The following is a 23770-nucleotide window of genomic DNA, read 5'->3' as shown; positions in this document are numbered from 1 at the left end:
AAAATCAAATTTTTGGGTGAAAAAAACCCTCGCAAACGGCCCCTATTATGTGTTTTTTTCCCCTTATCATCATGTGACCTAGCAATGTAATACATTATAAATAAATTGTTTATCCATAATGTGACATTTTAAGTTTCTATTCGACACATTTTTAAAATGTTAATGTGTTGCCTATTTATTCACGCTTTTATTATTTTTCATATTATAGCAACAGAAATATCATATACACTTCGATAATTGGAGGTCATATGGTCTGCTCTCAATATAAGACTATCTTAAATCTAAATTTGAAAATGATTGTGCTGCAAAAAGAGTTATTCAGATAATCTTGCCTCGGTCGCTATCAACTGATGTGTTGCTTATGGAGGTTAGGAAGAAAAACACGAGAAAATGCGGTTCAAAATTGTATATCAAGGATTTCTATTTTGTAACTGACTAGCTTGAAATGTACGATAATGACAACTTATGAAATAATTTTTTGTTAGATGTACAATAAAGACATGATTGATAATGAATTGTCATAGTTGCTTGAAGATAAATAACTCTATAAAGTGATGAAGTAATTGAAAGTTATACTTACAGTACGAATCTCACTCTATCAATTAAACGAATAAAGGCTTGGATTTAATCCCAAGTTCAGAATATAGTATTAATAATTCTTATTAAACTTGTATGTCAAAAGGACTTGACTTTTTTCTTTTTAGATATTTTCTTCACTGCACACTAAAATAATAAAAGAATCAATTTTTATGCTATAAATTGTCCATTTGCAGATAATTTCGTGGATCAATGAAAATTAGACACCCATCCCTTCCCCTCCGCTCTAGAAAGTAGAAACAGTATCCTCGGATTAACAAATCAAGCTGAATTCACACTTCTGCACTGCACATTCCACAAAACATATAATATTCCATTATTGCATCTAGCAGGATTGCTCATGGGATCTGTACAAACTTCCAAAACTATTGAAATTTCCTCTTATTCACATATATCTTTATCTTACTAATTTCATTACTGTTTTCCTCAGAATTTTTCTAGCATCTGATGGATTCCACGCGTTTTTTACACTGTAATGCCGTTACTGCCGCAAATAGTAGATGCCCACAAAATTATGGTATAAGGCCATTTAAATTTCTTAACCAAAAATCATCAATATCTTCCCCCGATCGAAATTCTGGATTTTTCCCTGTAGTTAGGGGGCCTCCTAAAATGATTGTCTCTGCTGTTTCATCTTTTGACACCAGGTATATTTCTTTTTCATTTTTCCTCTTTTTTCAATTATAGGTAGATATCTATGTGGTTTCATCGAAATGATAAAACAGAGAAGCGCAAAGAAAAGAAATGTTAACATGGACGGTGCAACAGTTCTACAAACCAAAGAAAAATAATGAGTTGTTGTAAAGACTGTACCTTGCCATTGTAGTTAGTATATATTCTGGCGTCAAGATTATATTTTTGAGGATAATGATATTCTTTTAAAATATTTTTTGTGGGGTGTTAGGGAAGAAGAAGCAAAGAAAGAAAAGAAAAAGAAAAAGCAATCAAAAGAATCGGATAGTAAGGTGAAGCTTAAAGTTATGCTAGATCATCAAGTTGAATATGGAGAGCATGTCGCTATTTTGGGGTCTGTTAAAGAGCTGGGGTCATGGAAGAAGAAAGTGATGATGAATTGGACAGAAAACGGATGGGTTTGTGATTTAGAACTAAAAACCAACAAAGAGCTTATCGAGTATAAATTTGTGATGGTAGGGAAGGGCAAGAACTTAATATGGGAAAGTGGTGATAATCGCATTTTGAAGTTACCTCAGAGGGGCAGTTTTAATATGGTTTGTAAGTGGAATGCGACTAATGAGCCCGTGGAAATATTTTCTTTGGAAGAGCAAGTGGAGCAAGTAGAATCAGAAGAAAGTGAAAATGGGAACGTTAATTCAGCATCAAACGAAGCAGTAACAATGAGTGCTTTTGTGGGGCAATGGCAAGGGAATGATGTTTCATTTGTTCGCTCGAAGGATCAGCTGGATGCACAAAAAACAAGTAGTTGGGTTACTTTAGGTGTTGAAGGGCTTGCTCTGAAGTTGGTGGAAGGCGATCAGAGTGCTCGGAACTGGTGGCGTAAGGTATTGAATTTTTTACTTGAACATAGAATTACAAATTCCGACAGGACTATTTGCATTTTTTACCTTTTTTTTTTTTGCCCCAAAAAGCCAGGTGACATGCTATTTCACCAAAACTCCGGCCTGTGAAATTTCTTATTGTTTCATTCTGTTCATTAAAAGAAGAAAAATGACATTACAATTGACCATGTGTTAATTGTCTTATTTCATTGGTCTATGAGATGAACCTTTTTTATTTCATGCAATATGTTATCACTATAAAGTTAATACGAGCCTGTTTGGGAATGATTTTGAGAATTGATTTTTTGACCGTTAGGAGAAAAGTGGGGTCCACCTATACGGTTGGAATAGTGAAATAACGGTCAAAAAATCGATTTTTTGGGTGAAAAAATGGGGCTCAAATAGGCCCTATATATGCAAGCGTTGGACAGAGTTAAGATTTAATTCGTAGTTGATGATTTGATGTTTGTTGAATTTTTGAAGAAAATAAATCTCCTTCACTTTTTGCTCTCTAATTTTGAATTCCTTTTGTCAGAGATGCAATTCGTTCTTGATTGTTGAATGCTTATTCTAAAAAAAAATATCTTTCATCCTCTTGTTTCAATACTAATGTCAAAATTGATTGTACCTGATTTATTAAGCCTGCACGAGATCTTGAAGTTAAAATGCTTTTAGAAACAATTATATAATAACTTGGAAAAGGAATAATGGTTTGAGAATGGTCAGAATATATGATCTGGATTGTTTTACTTATGCTGCATGACCCAAAGGTTATGATATCCCCAGCTGCCTATGACAAAGGAGTGCAATTCTTCAAAATTTTGTCATATTTAACTAGGACAATTACAATAACACCTTTTTCTTCCATAGCTAATGTGTAAAAGAATCACTTTTCTTGTTTTTCATGTTCAAGTCCTTCAAAAAACTTCTTTATCTTTGTTTTGGAGATAACAGAGTCCATTAGTTATTAAATTGCTGATTCTAATAAAGCTTGGGTATTTAAATTTCGTACTCCAACTATAGTTTCATGGCTGTTCACCTTAGAGTTAGCAAATTTACTTAATGTTTGCATCGTATATCTTGATTGGAGACAACAAACCCTGTGACTGCATGGTTATTTCGCCTCATTCCCTTAGAGAGGTAACATCTGGCCAAATTTTATACATCCTGGTTGCAAATTTTTACCTCCACTTTATGCAGTAACTTATTATAATTGTCATTGCACTATTTTCCTTTTTTCTAACCTTCACAATGTTTTCTTCATTTGCATCTTTGTTGTTTTCACTATGATGTCCCGCGGCGGAAAAGAAAAACACTGAGGCTTTCACCCTGTGCAAAACGAGAAAATGTGTTAACAATTTTACATAGCTGACTTGACCAGCTGATAAGCCACATTTTACAGAATAAAATTTGTAAAAAAATACGTAAAAGATTGTAAAACTTGTGAAAATCGTCCCTAGCCTTTGTTTGAATCTATTCATTTACCTTAAATTTTTAGTGAAGTTGTACTCTGTCCAATGTAAATATAAATTCAGCCAAGCTACATGTTTTAAAAGATAGAAAAATAAATATTAAAACCTGGCTGGATTTATATTTCTTCTTGAAAAATTAGTTTCAGTTGTAATTTAGGGGGTTGTCAATTTGGCACTATCTGTAAACTTTCAAATTTGATAGAATGATGGTGTTGGAAAGATAAAATGAATAATTTTCTTTTGCGTATAATGACAATCAATTTGAGACATCCCAAAACAAAGTATGTTATGGAATGGAGGGAATACTACTTTATTGAATAATAGAACTTGCTCTTCTTGATATATTATAAAATTGGTCAACTGAATCTTCACCCTGATTACCTTTCCTGTTCCAATTTTCTGAATCGTGCACATCTAAAATGTCACCCAATATGTTTCAAGATCGGCATTGTTTTACAACTAACACCTATTTCTGGATTTGTTTGTGCATGAAGCTTGAAGTTGTTCGGGAGCTAGTGCTTGAAAGTGTTGAGGGTGAAAACCGTTTGGAGGCTCTTACATATTCAGCTATATATCTGAAGGTAATATAATATTCCCTTAAACAGCTACTTGAATAGATTAATTTGTGTCCTTATCAGATCAGATTCTATGCAGTGGATTAACACAGGGCAAATTCCTTGCTTTGAAGATGGGGGTCATCATCGACCAAATAGACATGCTGAGATTTCCAGGCAAATATTTCGTGAATTGGAAAGAATTTCCTGCAGACAAGATGTTTCACCTCAGGTACTTTACTACTGATCATTATAAACAATTATAACAAAACTGGATTGTAGGTTCTTGTAATTTGTTTGATGCTTTAAAGTTAGCAATGGAACATGAATTTATTAGTAAATATTAAAAAATAAGTTTGTGGGTGTGTCTGGATTTTCATAATTGTTTTCGTCGGGTGTGGGGAAACAAATCTTGTTTGTTTGGAAGTTCCTTTTATTCTTACATTATTTATTTCATCAAGTTGGATCAATATTGTATTCTAGCTTACTTTTCAATGTTTATACCTTTTTGGGTCATTAGACAAAGAATTTTTGTTTCCATTCCCATCGCCTAAAAGATGACACTTTTATCATTGACACCCTGACACAAGTTTAAAATAACAACCGTAGATTTGCATAACAGGTCTTCGTGAAAGAAATTTTACATGTCGCAAATTGAAACTTGTTGAATTTGAAATGTAAACAAATATATTTTCCCTCTCTAATAGCCTAAACTTTTAGACAAGGTGATTTAAAAAAGGCACTACAATGGTAAAATCTTGAGTTCAGTTTTTTAGCCACCTATTTATGAAAATTTCACATGTTCAATAAAAATATGACTTTAATTTGCATATGAGGGGCCGAGTTATGAATAAATAACACAAGGAGGATAAAAAAATGTGAAAACCTAGTTGGATAGAAAAGACCCATGCTTTAGTACTTGGTGCAACAGCTCCTCGGCAAGCACCAGTTTAACTTGAGGGGGTGGTGAATTAGTACGAATGGGTGACAAAGTGGCTTTGTAATATCTAAGGCTTTAAATGAGGCTATTCAACTAACACGTAAATGTCAAACATTGTTTAGAAATCAATCGATGTTTGGATAGCAACTAGTAGAATGAAAATATAGAGCTTGTTAGAGAATTGAAACAAAGTTATGAAAATGATTAGGGCACAAGGGCTGCATGAGGAGCTGGTTTATTGTAAACCTCAAACTTGATTTATTTGATGATTCGTAGAATTTAGTGTAGGATGTACAGTTGAAGCACAGGAATAACTTAGCAATAAAGATGTGCCTAAGTTTATTTTCCAAATCATGTTTGGTGTACAATATTTTTGACGATATTGTTGACAACATGCCATTGAGTGCATGATGTGCAGTTGAAGTATAGGAATAACTCAGCAATAAAGATGTGCCTAAGTTTATTTTTCGAATCATGCTTGGTGTACAATGTCTTTGACAATATTGTTGACAACATGCCATGTGACACATTGTCATTAGCCAGTTTAAAAAATAATTTATCTTTCCATCCAACACTTTTTTCCCACTTACCAACATTGTCAAAAATGTTGTAAGAAAACATTGTACAAATGGCATTTCCTTTATTTTCCTCTTTTCCTGTTGGGTGGGAGTTATTGATTGGGGAAGTAAGATGACACAAACTGAAATTGAACGAAGGGGACATTCTTTTTGGAACAAGTACTTATAGTGCAATACTTCAAAGACAATTTGTTGAACATGCGTTTTCATGACTTAAAAACTTCAAGACCTTATAGTTTGAGATTATTGTGGAAAATCACCTACTCACAACATAGAGAGGTTTTGAAGAGTAAATTTGATGTCCTGGTATTACGCATCCTGTGCCAAGCAATATATAGAAGCACAGAAATTGCTCCAAATACGTACTTAATCAAACTGATCCTTTTCACACAAAACTGATACATTGAAATAATAAGATTCTTTGACGTGCTCTCATCATGTCTGAAACTAGATTAACTAAATGCTCAATGACTTTTTGCTCATATTTTCATTGCAACAAACTATCAAATGAATTCGTTTCGCTTGTTCTTCTTTGGTTCTGCTTAAGTATCCTTTGTTCTTATCCCCTCATGAAATTTTCTGTGTCTTATAATATGCAGGAAACACTTGTCATCCGTAAGATTCATCCTTGTTTGCCGTCTTTTAAGGCAGAATTCACTGCATCTGTTCCTCTAACGCGAATTAGGGATATTGCTCATAGGAATGATATCCCTCATGATCTTAAGGTTATCATTAAAGAAAACGGTCTTGTATTTATTTTACTGTCTTTTTCTTCTTTTGGGTAAAAGAGTGTGGACTTAAGGTATTAATACTGACAATGCAGCAAGAAATCAAGCATACAATACAAAACAAGCTTCATCGAAATGCTGGCCCTGAAGACTTGGTTGCCACAGAAGCAATGCTTGCTAGAATCACCAAGAATCCTGGAGAATACAGTGAAGCATTTGTTGAACAATTCAAGATATTTCATCGAGAACTTAAAGATTTCTTCAATGCTGGAAGGTATGCTTTTATGTCATTTTTTTGCCATAGGAATTTCTTGAACGAACCGCACTCCTGTGTATACGTCAGGAGTCCATTGATGAGAAGGGGCTGGGGAAAGCTTGATTAGCCATAGCATCTTGTTCTTAGCCTTTGTCTATTTGGAGATAGTTCTGACAGAGAACATGTATTGCAGTCTGAAGTTAGACACTCCCTGATTCAACTTTTAAGAATTTGTAATTTTACTATCCCATCAGACTTGTAGAAGCAAGTATTTCATAGTAAATATTTGACCTCTATTTCAAATAAATACCATCAGAATGATTATGATTACCGTACTTGGTATGAGTCCAATTCTCACATTATATGGGATTGTAACGTGATTCTTTTCGTCCATGGTCGAGAGTTGTTTGACATTCATGCTTTAAAATCAAGTATAATAATGGTTTTAACAATTACGTTCTATGCTAAATGATGTGTCATGCAGGATATTGTATAATTCAATATTAAATTTGATAGATTCTTGTTTTTGTTGTACATAATTTTTGCACCAGCTAATTTTTTATTTCACTGTTGGAAACTTCTCAAACTTGGTAATGATATCATTTGACGATGAACATGTCCATACATGATTTTGTATTATTACAGTCTTGAAGAGCAGCTGGTGTCAATAAGAGAATCGCTGAATGATAGCTCATCGGCCCTTTCCTTGTTTTTGGAGTCGAAAAGGGTATTATTTCTATGAAATTATGATTTCAATTTTACAGTTACTGATATATATTGCTGTTAGAATGCATTAACATGAATGTAGACATGTTATTGTTGCGAATTATGTGAACTAAATTGATCATGATATAGTCACCTTATTCTGCATTATCCATTGGGAATTTTCATTCTTGCATATGATGCTACAGCTTATATTTGGCGATAAACACTTTGTAATGGTCATCTTCATATAGCCATGAAAACTTAATATGTATTAAAAAACATTATATTTTGAAGACCTGAAAAAATGTATAAAGGAGGAGGTGGGATAAGAACTCATGAGGTGGATGATGACTACCAAACTCTTCAACGTTTAAACTATGTTAATCACTCTCCAACAAATAAACAACTAATGCTTTTACTATGTGAATCAATCTAATGATTTTAGAATGTGAAACAATTAAAAACCATCTTATATTTTTCTGTAATTTGTTTGCTGGATGCCTTCTTGTTATCTGTCTGATGAAGTTATAAAGATTCTTATGTGTTTACATAGTATCTATTCTTCCATAGTTCCATGCTTCAGTTTTCCGTGAACAAGGATGAGCAATTATACTGTTTATCATATATGAGTGAGAAAAAGAGTAGCCTTTTTAGTATTGCATGTAGGTCATACTTTTCTCCCCATAAAGACGAGTAACTTGGACAAGCAGCATTTTACTTTCACCCAAATCTTTTACGTGATAGGTCATAAGCATCAAATCAAGTTACCATCTTTCCATATTTTTTCGGAGGTTTTTTCCTTTTGGTTTGTACCATTTCATTAGTCAGTTGCTCTGGGACTTTCAATTTGGAAGAAACAGATAATTATTCTGTTGGGTATAAAATCACCTTTAGATATTTTTTTCCCCAATTCGATTCTTTCCAAGCTTGCTTCATTTTTACTACTTTCCTGCCAATTACCTGGCTTCTGAACTTCCTACTTAATGATTATCATTCTTCTTTAGTTTGATTGCTGTCATTTGGCCTTATTATCGTATATTTCTATAACCATAAACAAGTATAGTGCAGATTTCTCTGATTCTTTGTAACAAGGGTTTAACACTGTCAAAAACATGATAAGTATTCTTAACTAGCTGTCAGCATCTGATCAACTAGCAAACTAACATAGCGGACTAGAAATCCTTACTTTGTCTTGGATTCGGTCCATGGCAGAAGATATTTTGTTCTTGCTCGAGAAAAAGCAGATATTATTGTTTACAGAGACAGGAGCAATGTCTAACCAAATATTATCTTTGCACAAACCTTACGTGGAAAAAAAATATTTTTTACAAATGAGCTGCACTGGGTACAGTCGCACTCATTCTTTCTGGTGTGTTTCTACACAGAGCAGGATCATTGGTTTTTTTTTTTTTTTTTTTTTTTGGGGTAGGGGGTGGGGTGGCGGTGAGTGTGTGCATACTGTTAAGGACACACGTTCTTTAAATTCTTGATCAGTATGGTCTTTAACTGCATTGTATGTAACTCAAATATGGGAAGAAAGTTTTGATTTTTTAAAATTTCACACCATTAAATTTTTCCTGCCCAGTTTTTGACAGAAGTCTTTTATTTTCAATTTGTTCGAGAATGAAGGGTATGTTTCTAACACATTGAACCATTTTTTTCCACATTCAATAAAAAGTTCAATTCTTTTCTCTCTTCAGGCACTAGATAATATGGATGGAACAAATTACAATTCATCGAGTGAAGTGTTGGGAGTGTTGATGGAGACGATAAAAGCTTTGGATGGTCTTCGCGAAGAAATTGTGAAAGGTCTTGAGAGTGGACTTCGAAATGATGCTCCTGATGCTGCGATAGCTATGCGCCAAAAGGCATAATCGTTTTTCATAAGAATTTCTCAATTTGCTTTAAATTTAAAACTTAATCTGAAAATCTATTCAATTTTGATACTGTGCAGTGGCGTCTTTGTGAGGTTGGGCTTGAGGATTACGCATTTATTCTCTTAAGCAGGTAGATTCTGCGTTAAAGTTCAAAAGTAGTGATTAGAGTAATGGAAGTTTTCAATCACAATAAATTAAAATGATTCTAATGACCCTTCTATGCAAGATTTGTCTATGAATTCTCGCCTAATCACAAACTGGTTACACTTTTTTGATATTGATGATGAATTGATGTTTTTATTAATGGATTATCTGTTTAGGTTTCTTAACGCACTTGAAGTTGTTGGAGGAACTTCTTGGCTTACAGAAAACGTAGAGCGAAAAAATGTCTCCTCTTGGAGTAATCCAATTGGAAGTCTTGTCATCGGCATCCATCAGGTGGCCCTCTCAGGCTGGAACCTGGAAGAATGTAGAGCAATCGGGAATGAACTCCTGGCTTGGCAAGAGAGAGGCCTTCTAGAAACTGAAGGTACCTGTTTTCTTCATTGAATTTCTGATTGTTTTATATAATTTGATTTTTTCTAAAGATTTTTTGTGTTCATGTTACAAGGTAGTGAAGACGGTAGGACAATATGGGGTTTAAGGCTTAAAGCTACGCTGGATAGAGCCAAGAGACTCACTGAAGAGTATTCTGAGGCCCTTCTTCAAATATTCCCTCAAAAAGTTCAGGTTGGTTAATGTTCTTCATTTTTAATGATTTTGTCTAAATTAAGCTTTGAAGTTAATAGCTTAGAGAGCGTATTTGGCAATGCCTAAAAAAGAAGTCAAAATAACTTTTCATTCCAGAGATGTTTGGATACGTTACTTTTTTCTTAATTTTAAGTAAAAAAATATTACTTATTTTGAAAGTAAGTGTTAGCTTATTGTCGAAATAAGTAACTTATTAGGAGAGATTATCTCACCAATCAAGGCACAATTTATTTCCAACTTTAATGATTCTTTTTTCTTTTTTTTTTTCTTTTTTTTTTTTTTAAATTTGTTTGTAGTGAACTTTTTAATATGCTCTTAGCCAGTCAACTCAAAAATGAACATCCCAAATTTTTATAACAATTCACTTTTGGACTTGTAACAGTAATTGTTCCTTTTGTCCAGTCGACATTATTAGCTAGAGTCGAAGTTCTAGATAGTGAAAAGTCTATTCTTTCACATACATGAACACATCATGTCCTCTATTTTTGTACTACTACAAATGCAACCTCTCTTTACTTCCGATAAAGTGTGTGCACCACAGATAAGCAAGGTGTTTACATGTGCATTTGGTAATGTTGAAAACCTGATGTTACAATGATGATTTCAGAATTTATTAGATCCTTTACCGCTAAACTTTTGTACTTCATCTTCATAAATAGTTACCTTGACGTGTGCATGATAAATTTGAGTCTAGTTATTTTGAACTTCGACCAACTGCTGGGTCTTGCAGTTATTGGGAAAAGCTTTTGGGATCCCAGAAAACAGTGTGAGGACATATGCCGAAGCTGAAATTCGTGCTGGGTATGGTAGTTTTAATTTAATATGTACTCATATGCCACTGCGCACACAGCAAATCTGCTTTTGTTTAAAAGTTTTTTGTTTCATGACTGTTTGGTACAGAATTTTGGATAAGACTAGACACGATAATATACAAAAATCTTATTTTTCTTCCTTAGTACTGTCCATTTTTATCTAATCCTCCCTGCCAAACATGTCATAAAATTAATATGGCCATCTAATTTTTGTTTGGAAATATAGTGTTATATTTCAGGTGTCCAAACTTTGTACACTTCTTTTGAAGGCTGTAAGAAATACTCTAGGGTCTCAGGGTTGGGACGTTCTTGTTCCAGGAGACGCTTTTGGAACCCTAATCCAGGTACTGTCTATATTCCTATCGGGACTCGTAAAGTATACTGTCGTAGAGAAGGATACATAGATTTTTTAATCAATTATTGTCCAACTCATCATGGCAAAGGCTATTTTATTATCGCCCCCTATTACACTCAACTGTGGATTTCAGGTAGAAAACATTGTCCCAGGATCAGTTCCTTCATCTGTAGCAGGACCAGTCATTCTCGTGGTGAATAAAGCCGATGGAGATGAAGAGGTTGTGCATCATGTTACAGATCTCAATGTTCGAGTATTAGAATGTAGGAAGTCAAATATTTTTGTATGATTAAACACGAATTTCTCAAGGAAAAATATACATTAACATGTTTTGCAGGGACTCAGACAACAATGGGAAATACTATGTTCATTGATCTATCCTGTCTAATACTGTATTCCAAACATGTCCTAAACTTATGTTGTTGGGCCGTCTGCCAGGTAACTGCTGCTGGGGCCAACATAACTGGAGTTATACTTCTGCAAGAGTTGCCTCATTTATCACATCTTGGTGTTAGGGCTCGGCAAGCAAGTCTTATTGTTCCTTTTTCTAATTATATAAACCATCGTTGATTATCAAATTATGAAATCAATCATTTACTTGTGATCTACAGGAGAAAGTGGTATTTGTGACCTGTGAAGACGATGATAAATCTGCTAATATAAAAAATATGAGCGGGAAATCAGTGAGGTTATATTCTTTCAATATTTCCACACTCTTTCGTTGTGTGTGTATATATATATATATAAACACAAGCTCAACCACTTCTATGATAAGTTGCTGTCAGATGATAGAACTACTTAAAAGTGGTTTCTTTTGTTGCCCATTTCCTTACCCACTCTTTTCAGGATTGAAGCATCATCTGCTGGTGTCAACGTGACTCCGGCTTTGACAGAGCATGGTGACGGTAATATTCCGCTGGAAAAACAATCGAACACTGTTTCACCGACAATTGGAAACTCTATGAAAAATAATTCTTCATCACTTGCCGTTAAAACTTCTAAATCAAATCAGGTATAACTTTCTAAATCACTTCCAATGATCCTTTATCTCAAAATCAATTTTCTAAGACGCCATATCGGCATTCAGAGCAAATCTAGTCGAGGTGGTGTTGTACTTCTTGGAGATGCTGATCTACAAAGTTCTGGTGCAAAAGCTGCTGCTTGTGGTCGCCTATCTTCTTTGGCCGCAGCATCTAGTAAAGGTACCGCAAATTCTCGCGTTCTCTTTTTCAAATTCAATTTTCTTCTCCTTGAATTGAAATGTTTCATCTCTGGCAGTCAATGAACCACATTATGTCCAGAAGCAGCTCATGAAAATTACTTTTTGTGCAGCTATGTAATTCATGAATCTCATATATGAAAGCATCTCATTAATACATTATAATGGTGCAAATATTTGTTCATTCAGTGACTGAGATGTGCTTTTAACATTTTTCATAGCAAGAGCATGTTTAGTTAAGTATTCAAAAAAATGTAAAAATTACTTTGGATATGTTCATTTGTTGTTTGTAAGAAAGTTATTTAGAATGTAACTCTTACTGTCAGAACAATAAATTACTCATTGTCAACAGCGACTAATTAAAAAATTGCTTTTCTACCTACATTTACTTGAAGTAAAAAATTTAAGCTTATCTAACATGCTGAGACATTCAGGTAATGTAGAGATCATTAACTTCTTGTGCTGCTACAAAATATGTGAATCCAAATTGCAGAGTTTGTCATATAATTTCGTCAAGGCAAAGCTTGATATTTGACGTTCCATCTTCGTCATTTATATAACAGCGTGCATGTCGTTTCTAACTTTGTAGTCTGTTGCTGAATGGCAGTTTACAATGACCAGGGGGTTCCAGTGTCGTTTAAAGTGCCGGCTGGAGCAGTAATACCTTTTGGATCTATGGAGATGGCTTTGGAACGAAGCGGATCGATGGAAACATACAAATCTTTGGTTGGACATATTGAAACAGCTAAAATCGATGGAGAACTTGATAAACTCTGTAATGACCTGCAGGAGCTGATTTCTTCATTGCAACCTCCAAAAGAAATCTTTGAAAGCTTAGGAAGAATTTTCCAGAACAGTGCATGTTTAATGGTCCGCTCTAGTGCAAACGTCGAGGACTTGGCTGGAATGTCTGCTGCCGGGCTTTATGAATCAATTCCGAATGTCAGCCTTTCAAATCCGATAGTGTTCGGACAGGCTGTTGGACGTGTTTGGGCTTCGCTATATACCCGGAGAGCAGTTTTAAGCCGTAGAGCTGCTGGGGTGCCTCAGGAGGCGGCTGTGATGGCTGTTCTGGTGCAAGAAATGCTTTCGCCGGATCTGTCCTTTGTTCTTCACACGTTAAGCCCTACGGACAAGAACGATAATTTGGTCGAGGCTGAGGTTGCTCCGGGACTCGGTGAAACTCTAGCTTCAGGCACAAGGGGCACTCCATGGCGCCTCGCGATCGGTAAATTTGACGGGTCAGTGCGTACTTTGGCATTCGCAAATTTCAGCAAGGAATTAGTGGTGAGTGGCAGTGGTCCTGCTGATGGAGAAGTGCTTCAATTAACTGTAGACTACAGCAGAAAACCGTTAACAGTCGACCCCATTTTCCGGCAACAGCTAGGCTTGCGTCTGGGGGTGGTTGGTTTCTTCCTCGAACGGGAGTTCGGGTGTCCTCAGGATGTTGAAGGATGTTTAGTTGGCAACGACATCTTCATCGTCCAGACGCGGCCACAGCCACTGTAGATCTTTTATTTTTTATGTTCGATAAGATTTACCGATCTTCCATCAAATATTCTGCTTTTTTTTCCGGATACTTGGGTTCAGAGTTGCTTTGGAAAACACTTGCTGTGCGTGGTTCAGGCTGTTTCTTACCGAGAGAGAGGATTGCGTAGAGCCAAAACGTGACAAAATACTTTTTGGAATGAAGTATTACAAAATGTAAAGTCTCCAAGTTTTCATCTGCACTGAAAACTCCTATATGATATGTACAATTTAATCTAAAACAAGAATAAATATGTTGTCGTCGGATGAATAAATGTTACTTTCAATATTTAGAAATTCTTATAACACTTTATTTTTGTTCAATTCAATTTAAAGGAAATTTTGTACCGTTCGATGCTCAGAATAGAAAAAATAAAACAAATTTTCAGTTAGTATCAACAATACACTACATACATTTGAATTTTGAAGAGCTATATTTAAAAAATATTATATTAATGAGATAATTAGCACAAAACATCATGTCCTTACAATGTTATTGTGTAAAATGCATAACTTTCTTTTTTGATATTTTCATCTTTCACTGTTGAAATCATTATTTTTATCCATTTTCTAAATAAATTATTAGAAGGATAATTAATTAGCACAAAACGTCAATACCTATTAATATTACTATACAAAATGTCCTTATCTTTTATTTATTGACATTTTTGTCCTTATTTTCATATTATATTGCAAAAATCATCATTTTTTAAATCATTGTCAATCATTCTTCATAAATTCCCTATTTTTTTAACTAATTTTCAATAACATATTCTCACAATAAAATATTTTCTTTGTAAATCTAAATTTTTTTTCAACTTTTTACCATACATTCTCAAAAATCACTATACCAAAACTGATCCCATACAAAAAAAAAAATAATAATAATAAACTCTTTTTAATGGACATCAAACAGGGCTTTATTTTAAAGGATGATTTCTAGACGCTTCAAATTGTTAACCACCAACAATTCTTATATTAACAATCAATTTTTAATATTAGTAGAAGTTAGATCCGATGTTCTTGTACAAAAAGAGGACTACCTATATTTCAGTAAAGTATGTATAGGCTTGAAGCTTGATCTATCATGGATTTTCCATTTGCTATCCGAGAAATTACTCTGATTTAAATTTCAAAAATGGATCTCACCAACAATAAATCAAGCCTTGCTCTCACAATAAAATCTGATATTATTTCGTAATTTGTTAGTTAAGGAAGAAAATAGGGGATATTACATACTGATCTCATTCGTGATTTGAATTATTTTCCAACAAAGGTGTAAAATTGTGTCCAAACTCACCAAGAAGGCACATTACTCAATGGGATTTCCTTCTTTGTTTGTCTGATTCGAGGGGAAAAGGTCCAATGGGTACTTATCGGGTACAAGATCGAAAGGAATGCGAAGCTTTCCATCCCAAAGACTCCCATGCCTTTCTTGGAATCTAATATGGTATTGATATAATGTAAAATAAATTAGATCTTTTATACGTGTTGCTTGTAATCCAATATTGATGGGGGTATTCATCCATGTCTACATAATTTTTGTTAATGGAAGCCATTATAAGTTTATCACAATAATTTTCTCATATTTTCGCAATAAAACGTGAAAATAAAGGTGAAAATGTCAAAAATGAAAAATATAAACATTTTGCACAATAATATTGAAAGGTAGTAACATTTTTTGCTAATTACCCTTTTAATAATTTAGTTGGACTCGTTTGTACTTTTTTAAAAAGTTTGAGAGTGTGATTGCAACTTATTATTTAATTTTTTCTTTTTTTTCATTTAAATAGGAAGGTACATTTGCCATTTTACTTTTTTTTTTTTTAATTGAAAAATTGAATTAAAATAATGATTTCTTCAATAAAAAGTAAAAATAATGGTGAAAATGTCCAAAAATGAAAGGTATGAATATTCTGCACAATAACACTTAAAGGTAGGGACTTTTTGTTCTAATTAACCTTATTAATAATTAAAAATGTGATTTCTTTTTAAATTTTTCACAAAGAAGCTTCAATTGCAACTATTATTCCACATTAAGAACATAAATTCATCAAAAAGTATTCTTGTTTTTCGTAATGGTTGATCTCGATCTATACATACTATACGCACATTATAATAATTAATAAGAACAATAACAAGTGCATTAAAAAATTCACGAGATGTAATTTAAATAAAAATAAGGAATGTCTAAACTATAAAAAATTTAACCACAAAGACATGATGTGAATAAGCATGAAAATTCCCCATCATACAAGTTTAGAATATCAAATCAAATTAATTTAATATGAATTCATAAAATCTAAAACCACAGTTAGGTTCTCAACATCATAACAACGATCTACATTTGCTAGCTAAAAGTCACCATAAGTCTGAGTAAAAAAGAAAGCTCAACTAAAGCTGCTACTTGTAAAGTCAGCTAGGACCTGCCTCAACCAACCTTAATCACTTACCTGCACAAAATGTTCAAATAATTACACAAAATAATAGCAACAGAAATGCTATTGGAGGTCAGGAAGAAGACTAGCAAACTCCTCGACATAAGAATAGTTACAAGCTTAAACTCACTAGAAAAAGGGTCAAACATTCTGCCCAGCCAGAATAATATAAAGGTTAAATTGTTCATTTTCATGCTTAGGTCTCCGTCCTTCTCAAGTGCTCAATCTGTAACTTTCCTCTTCCCAGTATTCTCCCAGAAGGGTTAGGGAGAAAATGGTACTTACATTATTGAGCTTAAGAGCTACCGGCTTCTTGAGGTAAGGAGTTAAGGAGCTATAGCCTTGTTAATTTAAGTAAGCTATTGATTAGCAAAACATATCTTCACTTTATTGATCTCCATTAGAAAAAAAAAAACAGCTTTGCTGTGGTATTCTTTCAGGCAGAGAAGCACATCTAGTCGAATGCAAAACAACTTGGTTGTTTAAGTTGAGCAACCAAAAAACCTTATGCCATGGAACCAAACTAATGGATTGTCACGTCATTCTCTCAATAATGATAAGAAGAAATTAACCAAGTTCCAAATTGTTATCAAATAAGGAATTTTGATGCTCCTAATACAACTGTAAACTGCAAGAATAAAGAAGCTATTGGTTTCATCGCGACAAAACAACAGCAAGATTCAAGGGGAAACATTGAATACCTGTACAGCATTTAATTGTCAGCAAGAAAAACTAATTCATATAGAACATGCTGCAATAGCTAAGCCTCGTTAAGAATGATCCAAAAGTTCTGAACTAGAGTCTGTAGAAGAAGGACCTTGCTTGTCAATAACAGCATCACTCTCACTGTACAAGGCATTTCTTTCACCTTCAGTACAACTAACATTGTTGTCAGAACAAGCTTCGACAGACTCTACTGTAGAAATGATCTTTCCAAACAACTGGATTGAAGAAACAGATCCCTGTTTTCCAACTAACTCAGTGGAAGATAAGTTCACACTGCTCTGACTATCACTTGATAAATTGTCCACACGCGAACTTCCGATATTTAGTTCTGTGGAGATTTTCAGTTCAGGTTGTGTGCCGTTCTTCATGTAATTAGTAGACATTTGAAGCGAATTATCACTGTGGGAGTTAGATAAAGTGGCACAAAACTGATCTAGCCTGGCTCCCTGCATGCCAGCAGGAAATGAATTATAACTGAACATTGATGAGTTCAATTGTCCAATCATCAAGTCGGTCGACTCTGTAGTAGGGCTGAAGAGCTCTCCCTCTCCATCGGGTAGCTTCCCTGGAGTTTTCCGGACTTTGAATTTTTTCAGAGGATGAAGTGCAGAATGAAACTGTGGTTCGGGCAGAACACATTCAACTTGCCAGGGGCTTACTGTCTTCACATTCTGCAGAACTTCAGGTTCATCCCACGTCACCTGCAACAGCAAAACAGGATCTTCAGGCAAAGTTAAACAGGAAGAATGGAATACAGCTGTGTGATATCACATTCTTTATTCAATATTTATGGGATACATGTAAAACTTGATGAAGAGCAAAGTACACGATGTTTCTGGTAACAGCAATCCAATTAAAAGATTTTGGCAACATCTTCCCCAGCAAAAGAAAGGGCCTCTAAATCTGAGGACCTTGAAGAAACCAGAATTCATAGAACCTCAAGTGCCACGAATGATGGAATCATTATCTATTAGTAAAATAAACAACACACCCAGTGACCATATGTGAAAATTTTAGTACTTTGTGACTTTCACCACTGATCTATGAATTTCCAACTGACATTGTCATTATCCATAAAAGTTACCAAGGAAAGAAATGCCAACTTTATTCGTCTAAAATTAAACATCCAAGCAAATCATGAATATCAATTGACCCTTCAAACTTCAGCAAAAAAAAAACGACGACATTGTTTGCAATAATATAGCATGATAGAACTGGTCAAAACCAAGCTTAAACCACCACCGCTATAATTGTTTTCCATATTATAGCACCCACCATATCATACAACTGATGGACCCCTAATTAAATGTACTTATTCGAGAAGAGCTAAGGAGGTTGAATACCAAGTGGCGGGAACCAACAACAATAGGCAACAACTAATTCTGGTAATTAAACGGAATGGAGGAAACAGAATCAGTTGCTAGAATTGCTAGAGGCCTATGTAAGTGAATAGCAGAGATCTTTGGAAGAAAAGGAAGAATTTGAGTCGAAGAGAGTGGAGAGGAATACTCGAAAGGTTATATGATCTTTTCATTTCTGTAATTCCCTTGGTATCAATAAACGATATTCAGTTATCTCTTGAGTTAGCTAGTATTGGTTGGTTGTTCTGCTGCATCTCATCTTTTCTGTTGATTAATTGTTCAAACCCATTTGAATCTTATCAACAACATTACCACTTGCACTACAATAAAACCAACTTTCAAATTCTTCATGATTATACAGCATCCAATCTAATCAAGTATACAGATTCATCAATTGATCTCCCACAAAATAAACACTGATATTCTCGTCACCAGAGGTCCAAAATCTAGCATCAGAGCAGGTTAAGCATGCCAAGCAACATTAACTACAAATTCGAGAAAACCAACTCCACTCACACATGGCTCAAGATCAATAAAATAATAACTCAATGTCCAGTCCAATACACTATCTCCTAGCTGTCCCAATAAATACAATCTTCCTTCGGGAAGGGAAGATTTAAGGAAATTCTAATGATTGCAACTCTCAGAGGGAGGGCATCCTATAATCCCTCCAAGATGAAAGAGATAGAAAGGACAGTGAAGGGACTTCAGAGGCAATGACGCATGCCCCATCATAGGGCTGGATGTGGTACTGGACCCGAAATTTTCGGGCGTTTAGTAAATTGAACCATCGAGTCCAAATTTAATTATGGAACCGTTCGGGTTCGGTTCCATTCGGTCTCCAAGTTCCATAATATAATTAAATTTTTTAATAGTTACAAAATTATATGAATTCAATTAATGATATGTTCAATCTTATCTCTTACAAAATAACGTAATCTAATCTTATGTGTCTTTTGCGCCTCTCTTTACTAAGTTCTTTATAGATTTGATTGTTGAAATCACAGGAAGAGGAAGATAGCAAGCTCAAAATAATTAAGAGAAGCGTTGCCAAACTTCAATTTAATTTTTTCGGAACGGTAGAAACAGCGCTGCAGTAGAGTAACACATTTGGATAAAATTTAGGTCAATTTGATTAAATTGACTTTGAACTGAAAATTAGAAATAGGATAATCTTTCGTTTGAAATAAATTAATTAGTTAACAAATTCATTTAGAAAAAATAAAATAATTTGGCTTATTTAAAATAAATTAATTAAAAAAATTAGAGAGATTTGGTTCTTGATCTACACCCGAGAAGTTAACCAAACCCGTCAGTTCTCTATTCAAATACCCGTTCGGGAATTTAAATTAAGAAGAACTGCTCGATTAGGTTCGGGTTCGGGAGTTTTGTCCAACCCTACTCATCATCAGGATCCTAGAAGTGCATTTAAATGAATGGGTTATCTCAACTTTGAAGGGGCTAGGTTCCTTCACTTGCAAAGTTGGAGCTTTTATAGTAAACTGATAAGGATCGCAAGGCTGCTGACATCTTGCTTAAGACAATGCCCAGACCCAATTGCATGTTGCAGCATCCAACCAAAACAAACATAAAAAATTACCACCTGAACTACAATAAAACAAACAATAAAATTCTTTGCCATTATACAACATCATCCAATCAATTCCAGTGTGCAGAATTAACATTTGACCTCCCAAAAAACAAAAATTGACTCTTCGCCAGAAGTCCAAATTCTAGCATCAGACCAGGTTAAGCATGTTATACAACATTATCATTACAAATTCAAGACAACCCACTCAGATCAACAAGGCACAGATCAATAACATAATAACCCATGTCCAATGTAGTACACTATAGGCTAGCTTTCCCAATAAAATCTTGCTTTTGGGAAGGGAGGATTAGGGAATTCCAAATGATTGCAGCTTTCTCCAAGGAGGGGCTTACAACCAACTCCGATCAACAAGGCACAGATCAATAACATAATAACTCATGTCCAGTCTAGTACACTATAGGCTAGCTTTCCCAATAAAATCTTGCTTTTGGGAAGGGAGGATTAGGGAATTCCGAATGATTGCAGCTTTCCCCAAGGAGGGGCTTACTATAATCCCTCTAAAATGAAAGAGCAAGAAAGAAGAACAGTGAAGGGGCGGTGTATATTTTGGAGGCACACGCGGCTCGTCACAAGATCAAAGAAGTACATTTAAATGAATGAGCTGTCTCAGCTTTAAAGAGATTAGGTTGCTTCACTTGCTTAGGAGACTTTCTGATATTTTTTATACGGACACCCTTATAAGGATTGCAATCCCCTCAACATCTTACTCAAGACAATTCCAAGACCTAATTGCTCATTATACCATCTGACCAAATCAAACGTACAAAATTACCACTTAAACAACAATAAACAAACAATGAAATTCTTCGCCATTACACCACATCCAATCAAATCCAGAGTACAGAATTACTGATTGATCTCCCATAGAATAAACACTGCTATTCTTCATCAGAGGTCCAAATTCTAGCATCAGACCAGGTTAACCATTCCATACAACATTATCATTAAAAATTCAAGAAAACCAACTCTAATCAACATGGCAATGGAACAAGAAAATAACAATTTAGCGTCCAGTCTAGACTATTATCATAGCTGTCCCAATCTATCAAATCGTACTTGAGACAGTTTCCAGCCACGACTACACACAAAACAAATCATCTTATCAACAAATAATGATCATTCACCGACAACATGCAAATACACAATCAGCACGCATCCACAAACAAGTGCATAAAGTGGTGGAGCCAGCACCTGGCAAGGGGGTGCGGCCGTGCATGCTGACTCTGCCGGAATCACCATCACCGGTCAAGAGTGGCTATGTGCAGAGAAGATTCAAAAAATGGAGGTTGAAGAATGAAGATGAGTTATTGGGCTCTTTTTTTTTTATTTTAGTGGGCCTTTTTTTTGTTATTGGGCACCTTTTAAAAAAAAAAAGAAGAGGCCCAACCAAATGCCTAATCTTATTTCAATTGCAAAGAAAAAACAGTAGCAATTGTCAAGTTGTGCAATCTACTACAAAATCTCAATCCCTCACCCTTTCCCTTGAAGTCTTGCACCCAGCCCCAACCCCTGCCCTGCGTCCACCCATCGATGACACTTAGCCTCTCCGCCTCTTGCTCTGCCACTGCTACGCTGTTGAGAGTAGGTCATCAGTGAGTCTGCTCTATGCCTCTCTCTTTTTCATTTTTTATTCTTTTAGAGTTTAGGTTATTTTTATTATGATTATTTGTGATTTATATTTTATGAATTATTTTTACGAGTTATGGATGTTTTTGTGAGCCTGTAGAGGATTTTGATTTTTCTAAATTTGAGAATTGGGGATTCTGTGAATTTGAGAATTTGAGAACATTGGGGATTTTGTTGCTGAATGCTAATGTTTATGATTTATGAAAAATGGGAATTTGAGAATATTTGATATATGAAATTATATTGATAAATTGGGGAATTTGTGTGGTAAATAATAAATTGAAGAATTTTTAATATTATTTAATTAAATATTAATAAATGACTTCGCTAGTCGCTATTACGGTCGTTGACTATCAACAGTCAACGGCATCCCATCCTGGATCTGCACTGAGTCCGTATACCTCATACGCATGCCATACAACATTATCATTACATATTTGAGAAACTCCAATCAACATGGCAACGGAAGAACAACGTAATAATTCAATGTCCAGATTCTAATGTTATCGCATACTTTTAAGACAATTCCTAGACCCAATTACCCACAAAACGTAAGATCTTATACACACAATCCTCATTTGAAAATGACAGAATCAGCAAGCATGCGCCAAATAGTATACATACCTCAAGCATGCGCCAAGGAGAATCACCCCCCGGCACCCCTCCGGAGGAAGTCATGGACGAAATAGTGCCCAGGAACCAAGTCGTGCGTGAGGAATCCTCAGTCTCCACAGCCATCTTAACACGCATGCCTACGCTCCAGCAGAAACTAAGCGAGTCCTCCACTTTCTCCGTGCTCACTACAAAATCTGGAATCCCCGTTCTCGGGTAATACACCACCTCAAACGCCATCCCCTTCTCTGCCGTCTCAATTGCCTCTATTACCTCTTTCTCTTTCCCATCACCACCATTGCAATTATTACCGTACTTTCTTTTCACTGTCGAGTTTTCCACAGCCATTGGATAATTCCAAACGCTAACAGTCTCCCGAACCGCACGCCTAATTCCGACAAACAATTCGCCGGTTGATTTTTTCCGCATAAAAACCACCGAATCTCCCGCAACAAGCCGCTTGCTGTTGACAAACCGGCTCCAGCCAGTGGTGATCAAATGGCGACGCGGCGTACCTCGGTAAATGTGTCGAAACTTCCATGCATTGTTCTGACTGTCCTTAATAACAAGATTCTGAACCGGAGGTTCGGCCGAGAGATCGAGCAGCGGGAAAATCGAGTCGGCGCAGAATCTGGGAACAGAGAATCCCCCGCCGTTGTTCGAATCTGACGGCGTCAAAATTTTCGCGAACGAAACCACATCGCTTTCGTCCAATTCCCTTTTCTCAACATTATCCGTAATCACGTGCTGCCCATGTGACTGGAGGGGAAGAAGACTGAGTTTGGCGAATGGTTGGTCGAAGGAAGAGTCGGAAAGTAATGAAACATCGAGGACTTGGCAGGAAATCAAATGGGTCTTGAGCAAAATATTGTTGTTTCTGACTGGGGAGGAGTGTTCCAGGTGGCCTTGTGGGAAGTAGTAGACGCGGGAATTGACAGTTGGGATTTCGACTGCGGCGCCGGCAGTGGCACGCCAAATCGAGGGATCCGTATGGGTGGCGTAGGCCGACATTGCTGGTAAGGAAGTGTTCTGTACGTATAGATTTGGGATTGGGAGTATATATAGGGAGTGGGACGGAGCTGTGTGTGGGAGTGCCGAGACTGCCGTCTGTGTGTGGGAGTGAGGAAGAAATGACGATGGGCCCCAGGGGTTTTTAGATTCTAACAAATATGCCCTTGTTTTTTAGGAAAATTACGGAAATGCTGAGTGGTCGTCATAACTGCCCGGTAGATGTAGTTGCAAGCAGAATAAAGCTTCTTCACGCGCCTGTTGCGGATTGAGCACACACGATATAAATATAAAATTGTATGAAATTAAGCCCCTCTTTGGCCCATTAATTTCCATTTTATTATATTTCATTTTTTTCTCTTATTTTTAATCACGTAATCTCCCATAAAATAACATTACACGTATATCGAAAAGTTTTTCTTTCTTTTTCAATTACTCATTTTTCAAAAAAAGTACCATTTCACTCATTTTTATTTCCACAAAATTGGGGCCAAACGAGG

The 23770-nt window shown here is 35.5% G+C and overlaps 2 protein-coding genes across 4 annotated transcripts; one reads left to right on the top strand and one right to left on the bottom strand.

Moving 5' to 3' along the window:
* The first annotated feature begins 783 nt into the window (after positions 1-783).
* LOC111373025 (phosphoglucan, water dikinase, chloroplastic) lies at positions 784-14195 on the top strand. Of its 2 annotated transcripts, XM_022995479.1 has the most exons (20): positions 785-946; positions 1028-1244; positions 1502-2117; positions 4081-4167; positions 4241-4372; positions 6258-6383; positions 6482-6660; positions 7288-7369; positions 9048-9215; positions 9302-9354; positions 9545-9753; positions 9835-9953; positions 10705-10775; positions 11013-11130; positions 11275-11361; positions 11580-11666; positions 11753-11829; positions 11988-12153; positions 12229-12343; positions 12968-14195. In XM_022995479.1, the coding sequence occupies exons 2-20, from the start codon at positions 1045-1047 to the stop codon at positions 13867-13869; spliced, it is 3594 nt and encodes a 1197-aa protein (XP_022851247.1). In that variant the 5' UTR covers positions 785-946; positions 1028-1044; the 3' UTR covers positions 13870-14195. The 2 variants fall into 2 exon arrangements, with proteins under 2 accessions (XP_022851246.1, XP_022851247.1); XM_022995478.1 differs by having other exon boundaries at positions 784-1244.
* Positions 14196-16128: 1933 nt separating this feature from the next.
* Positions 16129-23601, bottom strand: LOC111373024 (auxin response factor 17-like). 2 transcript variants are annotated; one of them, XR_002698856.1, is made up of 3 exons: positions 22275-23600; positions 17027-17752; positions 16129-16340 (listed from the first exon to the last, which is right to left on the bottom strand). XR_002698856.1 is itself a non-coding variant. In XM_022995477.1 (2 exons), exons 1-2 carry the CDS (start codon positions 23271-23273, stop codon positions 17096-17098), a joined length of 1656 nt encoding a protein of 551 aa, XP_022851245.1. In that variant the 5' UTR covers positions 23274-23601; the 3' UTR covers positions 16347-17095. The 2 variants fall into 2 exon arrangements, 1 of the variants encoding a protein (XP_022851245.1); XM_022995477.1 differs by lacking the exon at positions 16129-16340 and having other exon boundaries at positions 16347-17752; positions 22275-23601.
* Between the last annotated feature and the right edge of the window lie 169 nt (positions 23602-23770).

This window comes from Olea europaea, unplaced genomic scaffold (assembly GCF_002742605.1).
Source record: "Olea europaea var. sylvestris unplaced genomic scaffold, O_europaea_v1 scaffold1062, whole genome shotgun sequence".
NCBI lineage: Eukaryota > Viridiplantae > Streptophyta > Magnoliopsida > Lamiales > Oleaceae > Olea > Olea europaea.
The sequence above is the reverse complement of the archived record's forward strand: the minus strand, read 5'-3'. Positions and strand labels throughout refer to the sequence as shown.